Raw genomic sequence first — 13,242 nt, forward strand, 5'->3', positions numbered from 1 at the left:
TTGCTTCAGCCGATCTGTATTGAGCCTTGGGGTGGGCTGGGATCGTAGCCTATTGGCTACGCTGAGTTTCTGGCGTAACTTAACCATAACCAGGAAATGGTCTGAGTCGACGTTTGCTCCTCTGTATGTCCGTACGTCGATAATATCCGAGAAGTGCCTTCCATCAATGAGAACGTGGTCAATCTGGGAATATGTCTGCTGTGGTGATCTCCAGGTGTAGCTGAATCGAGGTGCGTGTTGGAAGAAGGTGCTGCGAATGGTCATGTGCTTGGAGGAGGCGAAGTTTATAAGGCGAAGCCCATTGTCGTTAATAATGCTCAGATTGAAGAACCTCCCACGGATCCTCAATCTGCACATCCTTTCGTTGATCGGCCACCATCCGATCACTCGCTTCCGCATCTCACCTATGACCAGGAACGCCGTACCTAGCTCATGCTTTTCCCCACCACTTTGGTAGATCATGCAATCGCTGCGATAGGGGCGCTCTGTAACTCCTTTCCAACGCACCTCTTGAACTGCTACTAATCCGAAGCCGCGGGCCCTCATCTCGTCCGCAAGAAAGCGGGTACTTCCGGGTGCTGTGAGGGATCTGCAGTTCCATGCTCCAAGTTTCCAATCGTTAGTCCTTTTTCGTAGCGAAGGTTGTTTCCAAAAGTCCCAAATTGAATTTTCGTGGTTTCCTTTCGTTGCGGTTGTATTGAGGGTGGCTTGCAAGGCTTCTTCCCCAACCCCCTGTCACGTCGGAGGGCCTACGCTTCACAACTGTTTAAAGTCCCGTGTGAAGCCAGGACAAAAGAGAGAACCAGCCGCCCCTGACATGGAGAACAGACGCCGGTATCTCTCCCTCCCCCCAATTCAGCCATATGGATATATATCACCCATCCTCCCAAGGGGTTGGGTTTCCCCGTATACCCAAGCTCAGATATTCGGAGAGACATGTTACCGCTCTGTACGTCGTGGACGTATTGGGTAGGTGTAAGGAATGGAGAGCCTATGTTATCTTTCTAGAAGCTTCGGATCCATTCCAGTATCAGCGTAGTATTGCTACTACCCTGCCAACAGAGCAAAAAAAATCACACACGCCCCGCCGCGGCCGGTGTGGCTGCAGCAGGGTGGCGCAAACGGGCAAACGACAACACTTCATGTCAATTTGGGCCTACACTTCGTATGTCCCTAGGAACAGCCTAAAAGGACTATACGGGCTGGGATGTCTGATGCCACCGGAGCATAGCGATTTCGTATTTATATATATATATATATATATATATATATATATATATATATATATATATATATATATATATATATATATATATATATATATACTAGCTGATAAACCCGATTTCATTCGGGTCGACGTAGTTTGAGGAAAAATAAAGGGGCATTTTTACGTATGCTTGGGTAATTCAATTTTTGATGTGCATTTTATTTTTTTCTTATTTAGTTGCATTCATTCTATAAACGTTATTCCTAGCCTCGTCTTTGAAGGTTTTCTATTTCAATCAATTCATCTCTCGCTGGTCCTCTAGGCATATCCCTTCCAATTGGTTGTACCTGGCTTTTTCAAAATATCGTTCACTGTTTTATAACAAATCGAGCCTTTTAACCATCTTAGCTATGAAGAAAAGGATTTTTTTCAAGAAAAGGATTTTTTTTATAAAATCCTTTCTTCTCTTGTTGTTTCACAACTTCCATTTAGCTTCATAATCTTTCGCATTTTGCACGTCATCAAATTAGTAAAACATATTTTTTATGCCTTGTGTTTTCCTCTTTAATTCTTTCGGAAATACTTTTTTATACAGTATCATTTGTCTTGGATCCGTCACATAAATTTATTTACATAACAATAAAGAAATGTAGCATGTTGTTCCATCCTGAGCATGTATGACGTTCAAAATCTTTCTACTTTTCTAACACTTATTCTTATTTTGTCACTGAAGCTACCTGGAAACAGTTTTCCATTTTCCTTTATATTTGATCTGTATTGCTGTTCTCTTTCAAAACTTCATTTCATGTTTGTAAGCATTACGCTCTGAAATCGATATTTAAATTTATTACACCAACCACATTTCCAACGCTACTCAACACAATTAAAAACTGAATCTTACTGAATAACGGCATAGCGCTATGTGTTGCAAAATATTGTACACTTTTAAATGTAAACATGCATGAGAAGAAAATGAGTTGACTTTCTAAGCCCAGTTTAGTGTCTAAATAAATTTTTGAAGAGAGAAAAGTTGCAGGAAACTGGACTGTTTGTTGACGACTTTACATTTTTGTTAATTTCTTTTATTCTGATAATGGAAATTCCTTTCCCGACCATAATGTAAAAGTCACTTGTAAAAAAGAATAAACAAAAAACCATTTTTATCATTGAGCGATATTTGAACATAGCAATAAATTAGATTTCCATCCACCCATTTCCGCATAGCAGAATATAATATTTTATAACTTGTTGTATAGACTGTGTTAAGGCGTACATGAAAAGTTGTTGTTAAATTTGACGATATTTGTTACTTTGGGCATTTTTTTTTTCAATATTCCGAGCAGGGATTGTATGCCCTTCCACAAATTTGTCTCCAACCGGGAGAGCTGCAACGTCCCATTCTAATTTTCCAGTAAATATTGACATTTTTAAGAATTTATCTCAATTCATTTAAATCAGACATGATTGCCATGCTTGACCATATTTTCCAATACTCTAATAGGAAGAGCTCGTATGGGAGCTCTTGTTTTTAAAATTTTGTGTAAACAGAATCATCCTCACCTAAAATCATCCGGACCAAGCTTTATTGCTATGACCGAATTATTTTCTTGGTAATACAGACAGGAGGTTCTTTGGAAACCTCCCTTTGTTTCCCACTGGCGTAATTAAATCTTCGTCGCGTTATGAATAGGAAGAAGCATTTGTAGCGTGTTTCAATCGAATTGGATGCCATGTGTATTTTTCAATATTTTTTATGTATTTGGTAGAGGGAGAGGGACAACCATTTGGTTATCCGCTTGTAGAACTGAAATTTAGAAAGTCTTTGTATTAAGTGATAAAATTATAGTTGATTTCGACGACATATGTACTTCAAAGTGATATTTTATGATTTGTTAAACGGGGTGGGGGTGGGGGGGGGTTGTATGACAGCCCCTCTTTGTTCTTCATTGAAGAGGCTGAAATTTTGCCGGGGTTGATTTAAACTAATATAACATCTATGTACCAAATTTCAGCCAACTCGGGCGCCATTTATAATTTTAAGCGGATAATATTCATTTTTTATAGGGGGAGATTGTATGGGAGCCACCCTTTGTTCCTCATTGAGATGGCTCAAATTTCGCGAGTATAACTGTTTAGTAATGAAACGTTTATGCATCAAGTTTCAGCAAAATCGGGCAACGCCTATAATTTTAACGGATAATATTCACTTTTGGGGAGGGGGGGGGGGTTGTATGGGAGCCCCCCTTTGTTCTTCATTGAGGAGGCTCAAATTTTTCCAGTATTTGTTTGAAGCAAAGAAACATCTATGTACCAAATTTCAGCCAAATCAGGCGTCATATAAAATTTTAAGCGGATAATATTCATTTTTAGTAGGGGGGGTATGTATGGGAGCCCCCCTTTGTTCCCCATTGAGATGGCTCAAATTTTGCGAGTATTGATTTTTAGTAATGAAACGTTTATGCACCAAATTTTAGCTAAATCGGGCATCATTTGTATTTTTAAATGAATATTCGCGAATTGGGGTTGTATGGGAGCCCCCCTTTTGGGGGGCTCTAAAAAAAAAATCAAACGCCTAAATCCGAGACCATTATGCACCTATGTACCAAGTTTGGTGCAAATCGGTTCAGTGGAAACCCCATTGAAGCGCGCGCATAGGCACATATATATATATATATATATATATATATATATATATATATATATATATATATATATATATATATATATATATATATATATATATATATATATATATATATATATATATATATATATATATATATATACATACAAACATTCATTTTTATTTATAAGATATATATACAAAATCGCCATGCTCCGGTGGCATCACACATCCCAGCCCGTATAGTCCTTTTAAGCTGTTCCCAGGGACACACATACATAGTGTAGGCCCAAATTGAGATGAAGTGTTGTCGTTGATGCGCCCACTAAAAAGGCGTAGATTAACAATTGGCAAAAGACGACGTTCGTCCGCGAGCGGTACCGTTGATTTCTTGGAGCAGCTCAATATTGCTTAGTTGTTGTAGCGTCTGATAAGTAAGTAAGTCTTCAGTTGGTGACGTTTGATGTAGGTTAATCTAAAACGGCCAAATCAAATATATTTGCTAAAATATTGAATATCGACTAAAATACTGGAATCGATGAAAGCGTTGTCAACCTAGCATCACATTGGCATAGCTGTCATTTTGTTGCAGAGTTGCCAAACTTCCTTTACATCGATTCACAAAAATAAGAAACGGATAGAATTTTGATAAGGTTTAAAAATAAGGCAGTTCCGCTCTTTATTTGGTTTAGAATCTTCCGTACAGTTTGGATAGAATCACTATTTCCATAAGGAATAAAGTCAGTACAATATGTAATGGTTTATCATTCATGTGCACTATTTTGTCGAAAACTACAAAAAGAATACCTGGTACCAATCGAATCATCAGAAATCTAAACATTTGATCTCTGTGTAACTCGAAAATTATTTATGTGGCCAATTGCCGCATTCTAGTAAGTTGTGGCACAAGGACCCACGTGGTGAAATCTTCGCATAGCGTAACTGCAATGTAGCACATGGACTCTGGGAAACTCCAAATTTAACATTTGACGTGACGCTGGTACACTGCTGAGTAAAAATTTTGATTATATCGAAGGTTTGTTGCTGCTTACGATAATATTTCTAATTAATACTATCATTCTTCGTAGCACAAATTGCAATTGCAACAACTTTTGTCCAAAATATATTTTTATTTATCTCGAGATTGTGAAATAATGGAATATGGTTATTTTGACAGCTGTAATTGAATGGAATCATCAAGTCTTTCAGAACGTTGTCATGGAGCTCAGCAGCATGAATATCGCTCGTTCCTTTTTTTCGAAATGGTATAATCAGAATTGTTCTGATCTGTCAAATGTCTGATGTCAGGGAAAATCATTTCTAGCCTAACCTTGTGTCTTATAGCCTCATGGGTAGCCTGCCATTTATTTATATTATTTATTTATTTACTTGTGAAAAGGCCGTTGAAGTGAAAGGTTCGCGTTTCCTGAAAGCAGTGAGATTTTGAAACGCTAGGTATTACTATTGTAATATCTGCCGTTAGAGAGATTTGTGTCTTTCTGGGCAGAATTACCTTCAAGCAATTTAATTTAAAAAAGTAGAATAAAAGGAAAATTACTTCGCGGTGCGTTTATTCAGTGCTACTTTTTTTGAATTTGATGTATAAACGCGATCGAGCTGTTGATCAAACCTCAAATCTCTTAGAACAAACGACTGCAAAAAAAATGTGTTAACTTTTCAAAGTGTTGGTGGTACGCGGTAAACGTCGTATGTATCGCTTTTTTGCCGGCTTGTGTGCTATGAAAACTAGCGAGTGCAGTGCCTTTGCCAATTTACAGCATAGTTTGGTGGGGGAAATTGGGAGAGAAATGAATATCTGGTTCCAATAATTTTTTTATTCCGTATTCGAATTTCCCCGGACATTCACCGCGTCATTTGTGTAGCTGTTTAGTTGTATCAATTAGTGCATGGTTGCACCGTGATGGAGAAGCTTCTGAATCGAAATGTTAAATAAAAATCGTTATTTATCGGAAGTGCAAAAACAGATTCACATGCATGTCAAGCTTTAGACGGATTTCATTTTGTTGCATCTCATAAATTGTAACGTGTTCGTTGCCGACAACGGTAAAATCAGATGGGTTATACGGCCATTGTCGAAGGAAGCCTATGGTGCTGTTGTTTCGTGTGCGGCTACTAGAGAAGAGCGAGCAAGCGAGAGCGCAAAAGAGAAGAGAAAACAGTGAGTGAATGCGAAAGATGAAAATAACGTGTTTTTTGTTCTCAGCCGGGTGCAATTTCAAAATGCATATGCGTGCATCATATAATAACCGTCATCGTTAGTCGTCCCCTAATCGTCGGCAGCGGAAGGCAGGGGACCAATTTTACGTTTCACTACATTGCTCGTGGTCAATTTCGGGTTGGCTATTATTCAGCACCACCCCCTAGCGTAGCGGTAAACTGGATAACTGCTATCCGAAGACGCGTTTCCTCCGTACGGCGGATTCACAGGCGTCGTTAAGCTTGAAGCGCGCGCGCATCTTCAACCTGCGGGAGCGCCACAATATTGAAGTGCTTTTCTCTACACTCCTACACGCCACGGTGTAATGAAGCTGTGCGTGTGAATTTTTCGGTGAAATTTACCAAAGTGCGCGCGCGGCATTAAATTTTGTTGTTAAAACGAAAACGTAAAGTAGGCAAAAAGCGGGAGAAAATCGGCTGCCAGGCAACGAAATAAGAAGTAGAAGCATTGTGCGACGGGAAAGAGAGAGCGTGCCAGCGAGCAACGGGCAATACATGCATTCGCGAAGAAAAAGAAAGGAAGTGCCACAGCTAAAACGTGTTCGTTTTTTCCGTTGCTGCTTTTTTGTGCGGTATGGAGCAGCGGCAGTAAAGTGAGCCGTTCGAAACACGCAGTGAGAATCGAGAAGGAAGCTAGAGAAGTGAATGTAGTGTGCGTAAATGTGCGGTGTGTGTGAGTGCGAAGGGTGCTGAAGTGAAGCTGGTGTGTTGGAGCAGCGCGGAACACGTCGCTCTTCGCATTCGAGGTAAACGGCAATCGATCCTCCTGTAAAGACGAGCGACCGACCGACCGACCGACTGGATATCTAGAAACGTTGGATCGTTGGTGGCGAAGACGAGTGAGAGGTGCTCTGAACCAGGCACGGCTGCTGGAGGGAACGGAAAGGCGAAACATCGTTCGCATTTTTTCGTCCGTACGGCTGGGCTGAGGTTACGATCTTCAGGCTGGCGGCTGTATTTTCATTTTTATTTTTCGTGCCGTCTTTCTGTGGTGCGCCCGGTACGCCAGGTCTGGCCGCCGCGCCTATTGGAATTTAATTCGCATTTTCATCTTCAAGTCAAAGCTCGCGCTCACGCCGTGGCTTTGAGTAAAGGCACATACAATGAATTGGATTTACATCTTAGCCTACATCTACATATCGTCAAATATACTGCTTCTCAAGGTAAGTTTTAATGTGAGAGATGATTCAATTTTAGCTGGTAGTTCCAAATGAGTGCCTTCTCTTCTGTTTCCTTCCCATTGTCATCCCACTTTAAATGATCGCATAGTTTCAGCGTTAGCTATGCGAACATAGAATTACAAGCAAATTTAATTAGAGATAGAACCAAGCAAACAAATGGATAATAACCAGGATTGAATGATTGCTTGATTTTAGTTCATATTGATGAAAGGAAGTTAACGAAAAGAATGCTAAAGCTAAAGAACGAGAGTAACGGAACGCGACTTTATACTGTCGTTGGTGCAATAATGCAAGGGGAGAGTTTTTCTGATCGCACTCTTCAATTGGTAATTCGCCTTCATCAATGAAAGGTCTATTTGCAAATTTTAATGAATGACAACATCTAGACTATGTCGAATACGAATACGATTCTTCATCGATATATAACCCCTGAATGTAAGCTCATTTTTCTCTCTCAGGCTTTTACATGTGGTGAATAGCATTTGAACGTCATTTTCAGTTTTTTTTATAATGGCATGATTTAGGAAATTTTTCGCGCATCTTTCGGGTGCTAGCAACCAGATTGATGCACAAAAATATTGGCAAAATATTCGCCTATTTTTTCTGTCTATATAGAATAGAGTTTCAAACTTTCTTTTTTATTAACTACCTGCAGAGCTCCCATGTTAAAAATCTCACAAAATCATGCAAAAACTGAATAATATTTGCTCGACAATCAAATAACCGATTTGTGTTAATTTTGTTACATACACTTCTCATAAGCCACATAATAAATGATATAGTTCTGCCCTCCCGATGAAAGAGCGAGAGATCAATAAAATATCCCTTTCAAAATATATAAATCACTATAAAACACCAATGCTTGAAAGTATGCCTGTTATTATTCGATGCATAGACTCCATTTTATTTTTTTTATCGTGTGGTTTTGTATTAAATCTTTCGTTGTTTCTTAGCGTTTCTTTCAATATTACTTCACGCACTCAGTGTGTTGAAAATATCGCTAAAACATAAACATTAGTTTATTTCAAGCTAAACTTAGTCGTGTCGTTTTTTCAACGAGCTGGCGTTGGCTCATCCTCCTCCCTTGGAGAAGTAAATGGACAAAACTATCGAACAACTCCATTTAACAGAATATCGAAAACATTTCTTGAAAATACGAATAAAGACTGTTTGTTTACAAATTAGCAGCTAGGATTCTTATTGAGCAATTAATAAAAATAGAGTTCTCTAGAGAGAACCAATAGGAAGGAACTATACGACTATAACTTAGATGGTAAATCTCCTACTGTGGCTATCGTAATTAGGAATTAATTAAAATATAATCTTTATGAACAATGTGCCAAACAGCATTGCTCACAAGATTACGTCATCATCTAAGGCTATTTGTTCACTTCATGATATATATATATATATATATATATATATATATATATATATATATATATATATATATATATATATATATATATATATATATATATATATATATATATATATATATATATATATATACATAGCATAAAAGCGTATTCTAAAAACTAATGAATTCTACAAATATTGAAAGCATATTAACATGGGTGAAAACATCGTATGTAGTTGTTATTTATTTGTTACGGAAGCAACATAATTACGACTTGGCTACAGATGTTATCTGGGTGTTTGAATGAGTATTGAGATGAGATAATGAAATCATGTTATTCCGTTGCCCATGAAGTTATTGCGTTGATGAAATTGAATTATGAAACCAATAAATTATCAGTTATTAATTTCTGTATCAAAAATATAAAAAGTTTAGTATAGAAAATGGTGGAGAATATAACGGTGGGTGAAAAATAAAAATTAAAACAATTCCATTTCCATTAGCCACATATATCTTTTTTTATTTCTGTTGCAATTCTATTACCAGATAATATGATCAAAAGATTTACTTGTGTTATTACAATATGATTGCTATGTACATATAAACTATATATAGTGATTCATGATTGCTTTCTAAAATATTTTTGATTTCGAATGTTGATGAAGATGAGATTCTCAAAGTCATTTGCATTCTTGTTAGGTACTTCCACTTATAAATATTATGTTGGGCAAGTCTATGTTCGACGTTTGCCTTAAAAATAGCTCAATAATCTTGTCTAATATGATTCGTTGGTGTCTAAAATCATATTGTAATCATTTACCTTTGCTTTCCATTTATTTATCATTTTTCTTACTATTTGTGCCGTTTCCTGATATACGAGTGATATAAAAATGAAGTTTTACAAATTGTTTGGATAACCGAGTATGCCCGGGATAAGGCTAAGAAAGGGAGTAAATGCCCTTTGTATATTACGTTGGCGGCTCACGTAGAGTCGTCCATACGGCTTGTCCGTCCCAATAAAGAAAAAAAAATGTTTGGATAAACCTGCATATTCTTACATAACAAACAGAGTTTGTGAACAGAGTCAGAGTCAACCTGAAAAAAATTAATATTGATTTTACTCCCACTTAGGACTCGAGAAGTGTTGAGGAATGCCCTAAAGAATGAAAAGCAAGATTTACAAAAACTTGTCACAATATAATTACGCTTAAATTGATAACCAATACATTTAGATTCATTCAAAGTAATTAGGTATGCTGAATGGTATGTTGCTACATTACACTACTCGGAAAGATGTATATATATATATATATATATATATATATATATATATATATATATATATATATATATATATATATATATATATATATACAGTGTTGCGTATTGCATCAGTTAAAAAAAATTTTTTCGCTGAAATGATGTTGCTTTAAAGAATCATGGCTTCTATGTAACATCTGCGTCCCCGTGAACTTTTAATGGATGGGAAAATCTCGGATAACAACACGATTGTTTCTTCTTTTTCTTTCATTCCATCGTTTGTTTTTTCATATGAGTTTTTTCGGAAATTCCCGTTTTTAGTTTTCGCTTCGCGAGTTTTTTTTTATTGTTGCATTTAACAGAAATGCACCTGGAACAGCCCCAGAACGTGTGTAATCAAATACAGTAGGACTGGCAGAGAAACGTTGGGTACCGGGTGTAGTATTAGTGGTTGCATAGGAACTTGCTAATATAATACTGATGCTGCGACACGAAAGGATCGCTTGCAGCAAATGGTGAATACCTGCACACAAGCTCACAGTGTAATGAAAACAATACTAAAAGCAGGATGCCATTCGACGATTGCAGAATGACCCGGCTTACCTTGATCAAATGTGTGCGTATTAGTTTGAGAATATAATCGATTTGGCGATCAGTCGAAACAGTGCAAAATGTGCGTATAAAGCAACGTTGCTAAATGGTCAAAAGCTATAAAAAAGGAAACCAAACCAAAATTAAAAGGAAGGTGTAATAACTGATCTTCATAGCCCGCACAGTACACATACAGGCGCACTTGAAACTCATCTTTAGCTGGAAGAGAGAGTGTAGAGCCATGCAGCCAGCAGCTATCGGGATCGGGCACGCTGTGGTGATGTACACGTGATCGCACGCGATCGTGCCCGCATGGAGAGGCAAGCAAAAAAAAAGATGGTAGAGCTGCATGCGGCAAGAAAAGGTGGTATGAGAGCGATAAACGCGACGTATTGGTTTTATTGTGTGTAGAAACGTGCAACGTGTGTTTCGTCGTAAATGTATTTTACGGTAGATGATGAAGAAAGAGATAGCAGAGTGGTGTTGGTATTTGTGTGATGGCGAGATGTGTGGATCGAAAGCAAAGGTATGTGTTAGTAGACAGAGAAGAACGGTTGGATGGGTCGCGGAAATGATGGCGTAGGATAAACGACGGCTGTGATGGCGGGCGGGTGGCGCATGAAATGGATGAATTGTTTCCCACGGTTTGAATATATACGAAGGAACGAGCGAATGAACGAATAAACCGGCAAAAGCCGTCGAGAATAGCAGCAACAACAGCGGTAATAATAAAAATAGCATCAGCTCCAGGTCGCCTGCAACGAAAGAATGGATTTAACCCAGCAAAGCAAAGCAAGGCAAGAAAAATGAAAGAGGATGGATGTATTAAAAAGAAGACGAGCGAATGAGCGATCGGGCAAAGCGCAAACGAATGTTGAATTTTTGTAAGTTCGTGCAGTGGAAGGGAAGGAATCAGTTGGGAGGAAACTTGCTTGTTGGCGATGGATGGCAGGTGGCGCGCGCGAAACAGCAACGCGAAAGAAACAAGAAGCTTGTGACGACATTAAAACAAATGCTAAGTAATATCAAACCTATAAAAGCTTCTATAAATATATATATATATATATATATATATATATATATATATATATATATATATATATATATATATATATATATATATATATATATACATATATATATATATATATATATATATATATATATATATATCGAAAAATGATTTTTAATATCATTTGGCAGGTATTTACTTCCCTTGTAAAACGTCCCAGAGTGTAAAACGGTTCAATCAAAGATATAGAAAAAGTGAGAGGAGACTGTAGAAGTTTTAAATGGTGGGATGCAGGGCTGCCTGAATAAGACTATATATTGGCGTGTTACACGATAGCAAGAGCGTGTAGGCACGACCCATGTCATGGTACTGGAAGGTATGCACTTGAATTCAATTTCCATTAAATACGTCGATTTTGAATAGCTGTTATAAAAATGATAAACGACTTCTACGTATTTAAACCCATTAGTAGAGCTTTCAGTTTTTTAAAGACATTTACAGTCGGTCTTTTGAAGACCGAGTATGCGGTTAACACTTCTACGTTAAGTTCTACGTGCAAAATTGACTTCACTTTCAGCCGATTTGAATGATAGAGTCAACATAGAACGTTAACCCGTTTCAATTTTTAAGTTTAACCGAGATTTTATAACATTTTGTATCAAGGTGTAGCATTGCATTCCTGTTCACAACATATGAACCATAGGCCTTTTTTAAAGAAAAAATATATGCGTAAACAATCGTTTATGTACAATCTACAAGACATAAACAAGACATCGACAATAAAATGTAATTGTTTACATTTTATGTAACATAAATGTAATTACAAATACCAGAGTGAGAGAGTTTTCTTTTATTGTTGAAGCGACCTAAAATAACCATTTGAAGAAGATTTTAGTGCCGCTAAAGCAAATGATTGTACGATACAAATTGAAAGTCAGAAAGAAGCTACAAGGCAAAATGCACTAGCAACATTTTATGTAACAATGACTCGGGCTAACGTTGAAATGCAATGTCCTAACTCCGGTATTCCATTGGTTCTGTCCTTTTCTTTTTGCCATTTGACGAAGAGATTGCATTTAAAATAAATAAAGCAAAACAATTCACAAAATCACCCAGTTGCTTCTTCCAAGAATAAGCCTGCCCGTAAAAAACCGGTAGCGTGAAGAAATCGGGAAGAATAGGTGCTTATTCGAACACGGATTAATAGAACGTAATTGATGAAGGATTGCGCATTGATCGTCACATCAAAGGAATGGAAAATACAATCGGATTTTACCAGTGCACGATCATTAACGATCGGTTTTTCTTTCTTTGAGTGATTGATAATGGTTGCCTTATGTACAACACATTTGGTACGTGTTGTTTCTCTATCGGCACTCCCAAATCGGAGGTGAGAATTTGAAGAGATATGTGCTTAGGCAGGACAAGAATTTGCCAGAGAAAGATGTTTCATAGCATGTTGGTAAACAAGTATCTCTTGGAATTTACTTGGTTTATCGTTGATGCCACCTGGTAAATTTGAATGCTTTTAAACTTATGGTATTTCATGCTGAGACATAGTGAGAGTTAATATTTTGAAACAAATTAAAATACTGAGTATGAGAAAGAAAACCGATTCCTCTTACGAGTATGGGGCCTTTGGTCCATTTTTCCGTGCAAGCTAGAGGTTACATGGTCCTTTCCCGCAAGGTTTCGTCACAAGGTATAACCGTGAAACAAGCATGAACATTCGTATTTAAAATAAAATGAAAAATACCATTGAAAATTTCC

General features: G+C 37.4%; 1 protein-coding gene across 1 annotated transcript in view; it reads left to right on the forward strand.

Moving 5' to 3' along the window:
• The first annotated feature begins 7,171 nt into the window (after positions 1–7,171).
• Positions 7,172–13,242, forward strand: part of LOC128727518 (neurogenic locus protein delta) — a 20,179-nt gene continuing 14,108 nt past the window's right edge. The window contains exon 1 of the mRNA XM_053821437.1: positions 7,172–7,231. Within this exon, the coding sequence (XP_053677412.1) occupies positions 7,172–7,231 (60 nt within the window). The remainder of the gene's footprint in view (positions 7,232–13,242) is intronic.

Source organism: Anopheles nili, chromosome 3 (genome assembly GCF_943737925.1).
Source record: "Anopheles nili chromosome 3, idAnoNiliSN_F5_01, whole genome shotgun sequence".
In the NCBI taxonomy this organism is placed as follows: domain Eukaryota; kingdom Metazoa; phylum Arthropoda; class Insecta; order Diptera; family Culicidae; genus Anopheles; species Anopheles nili.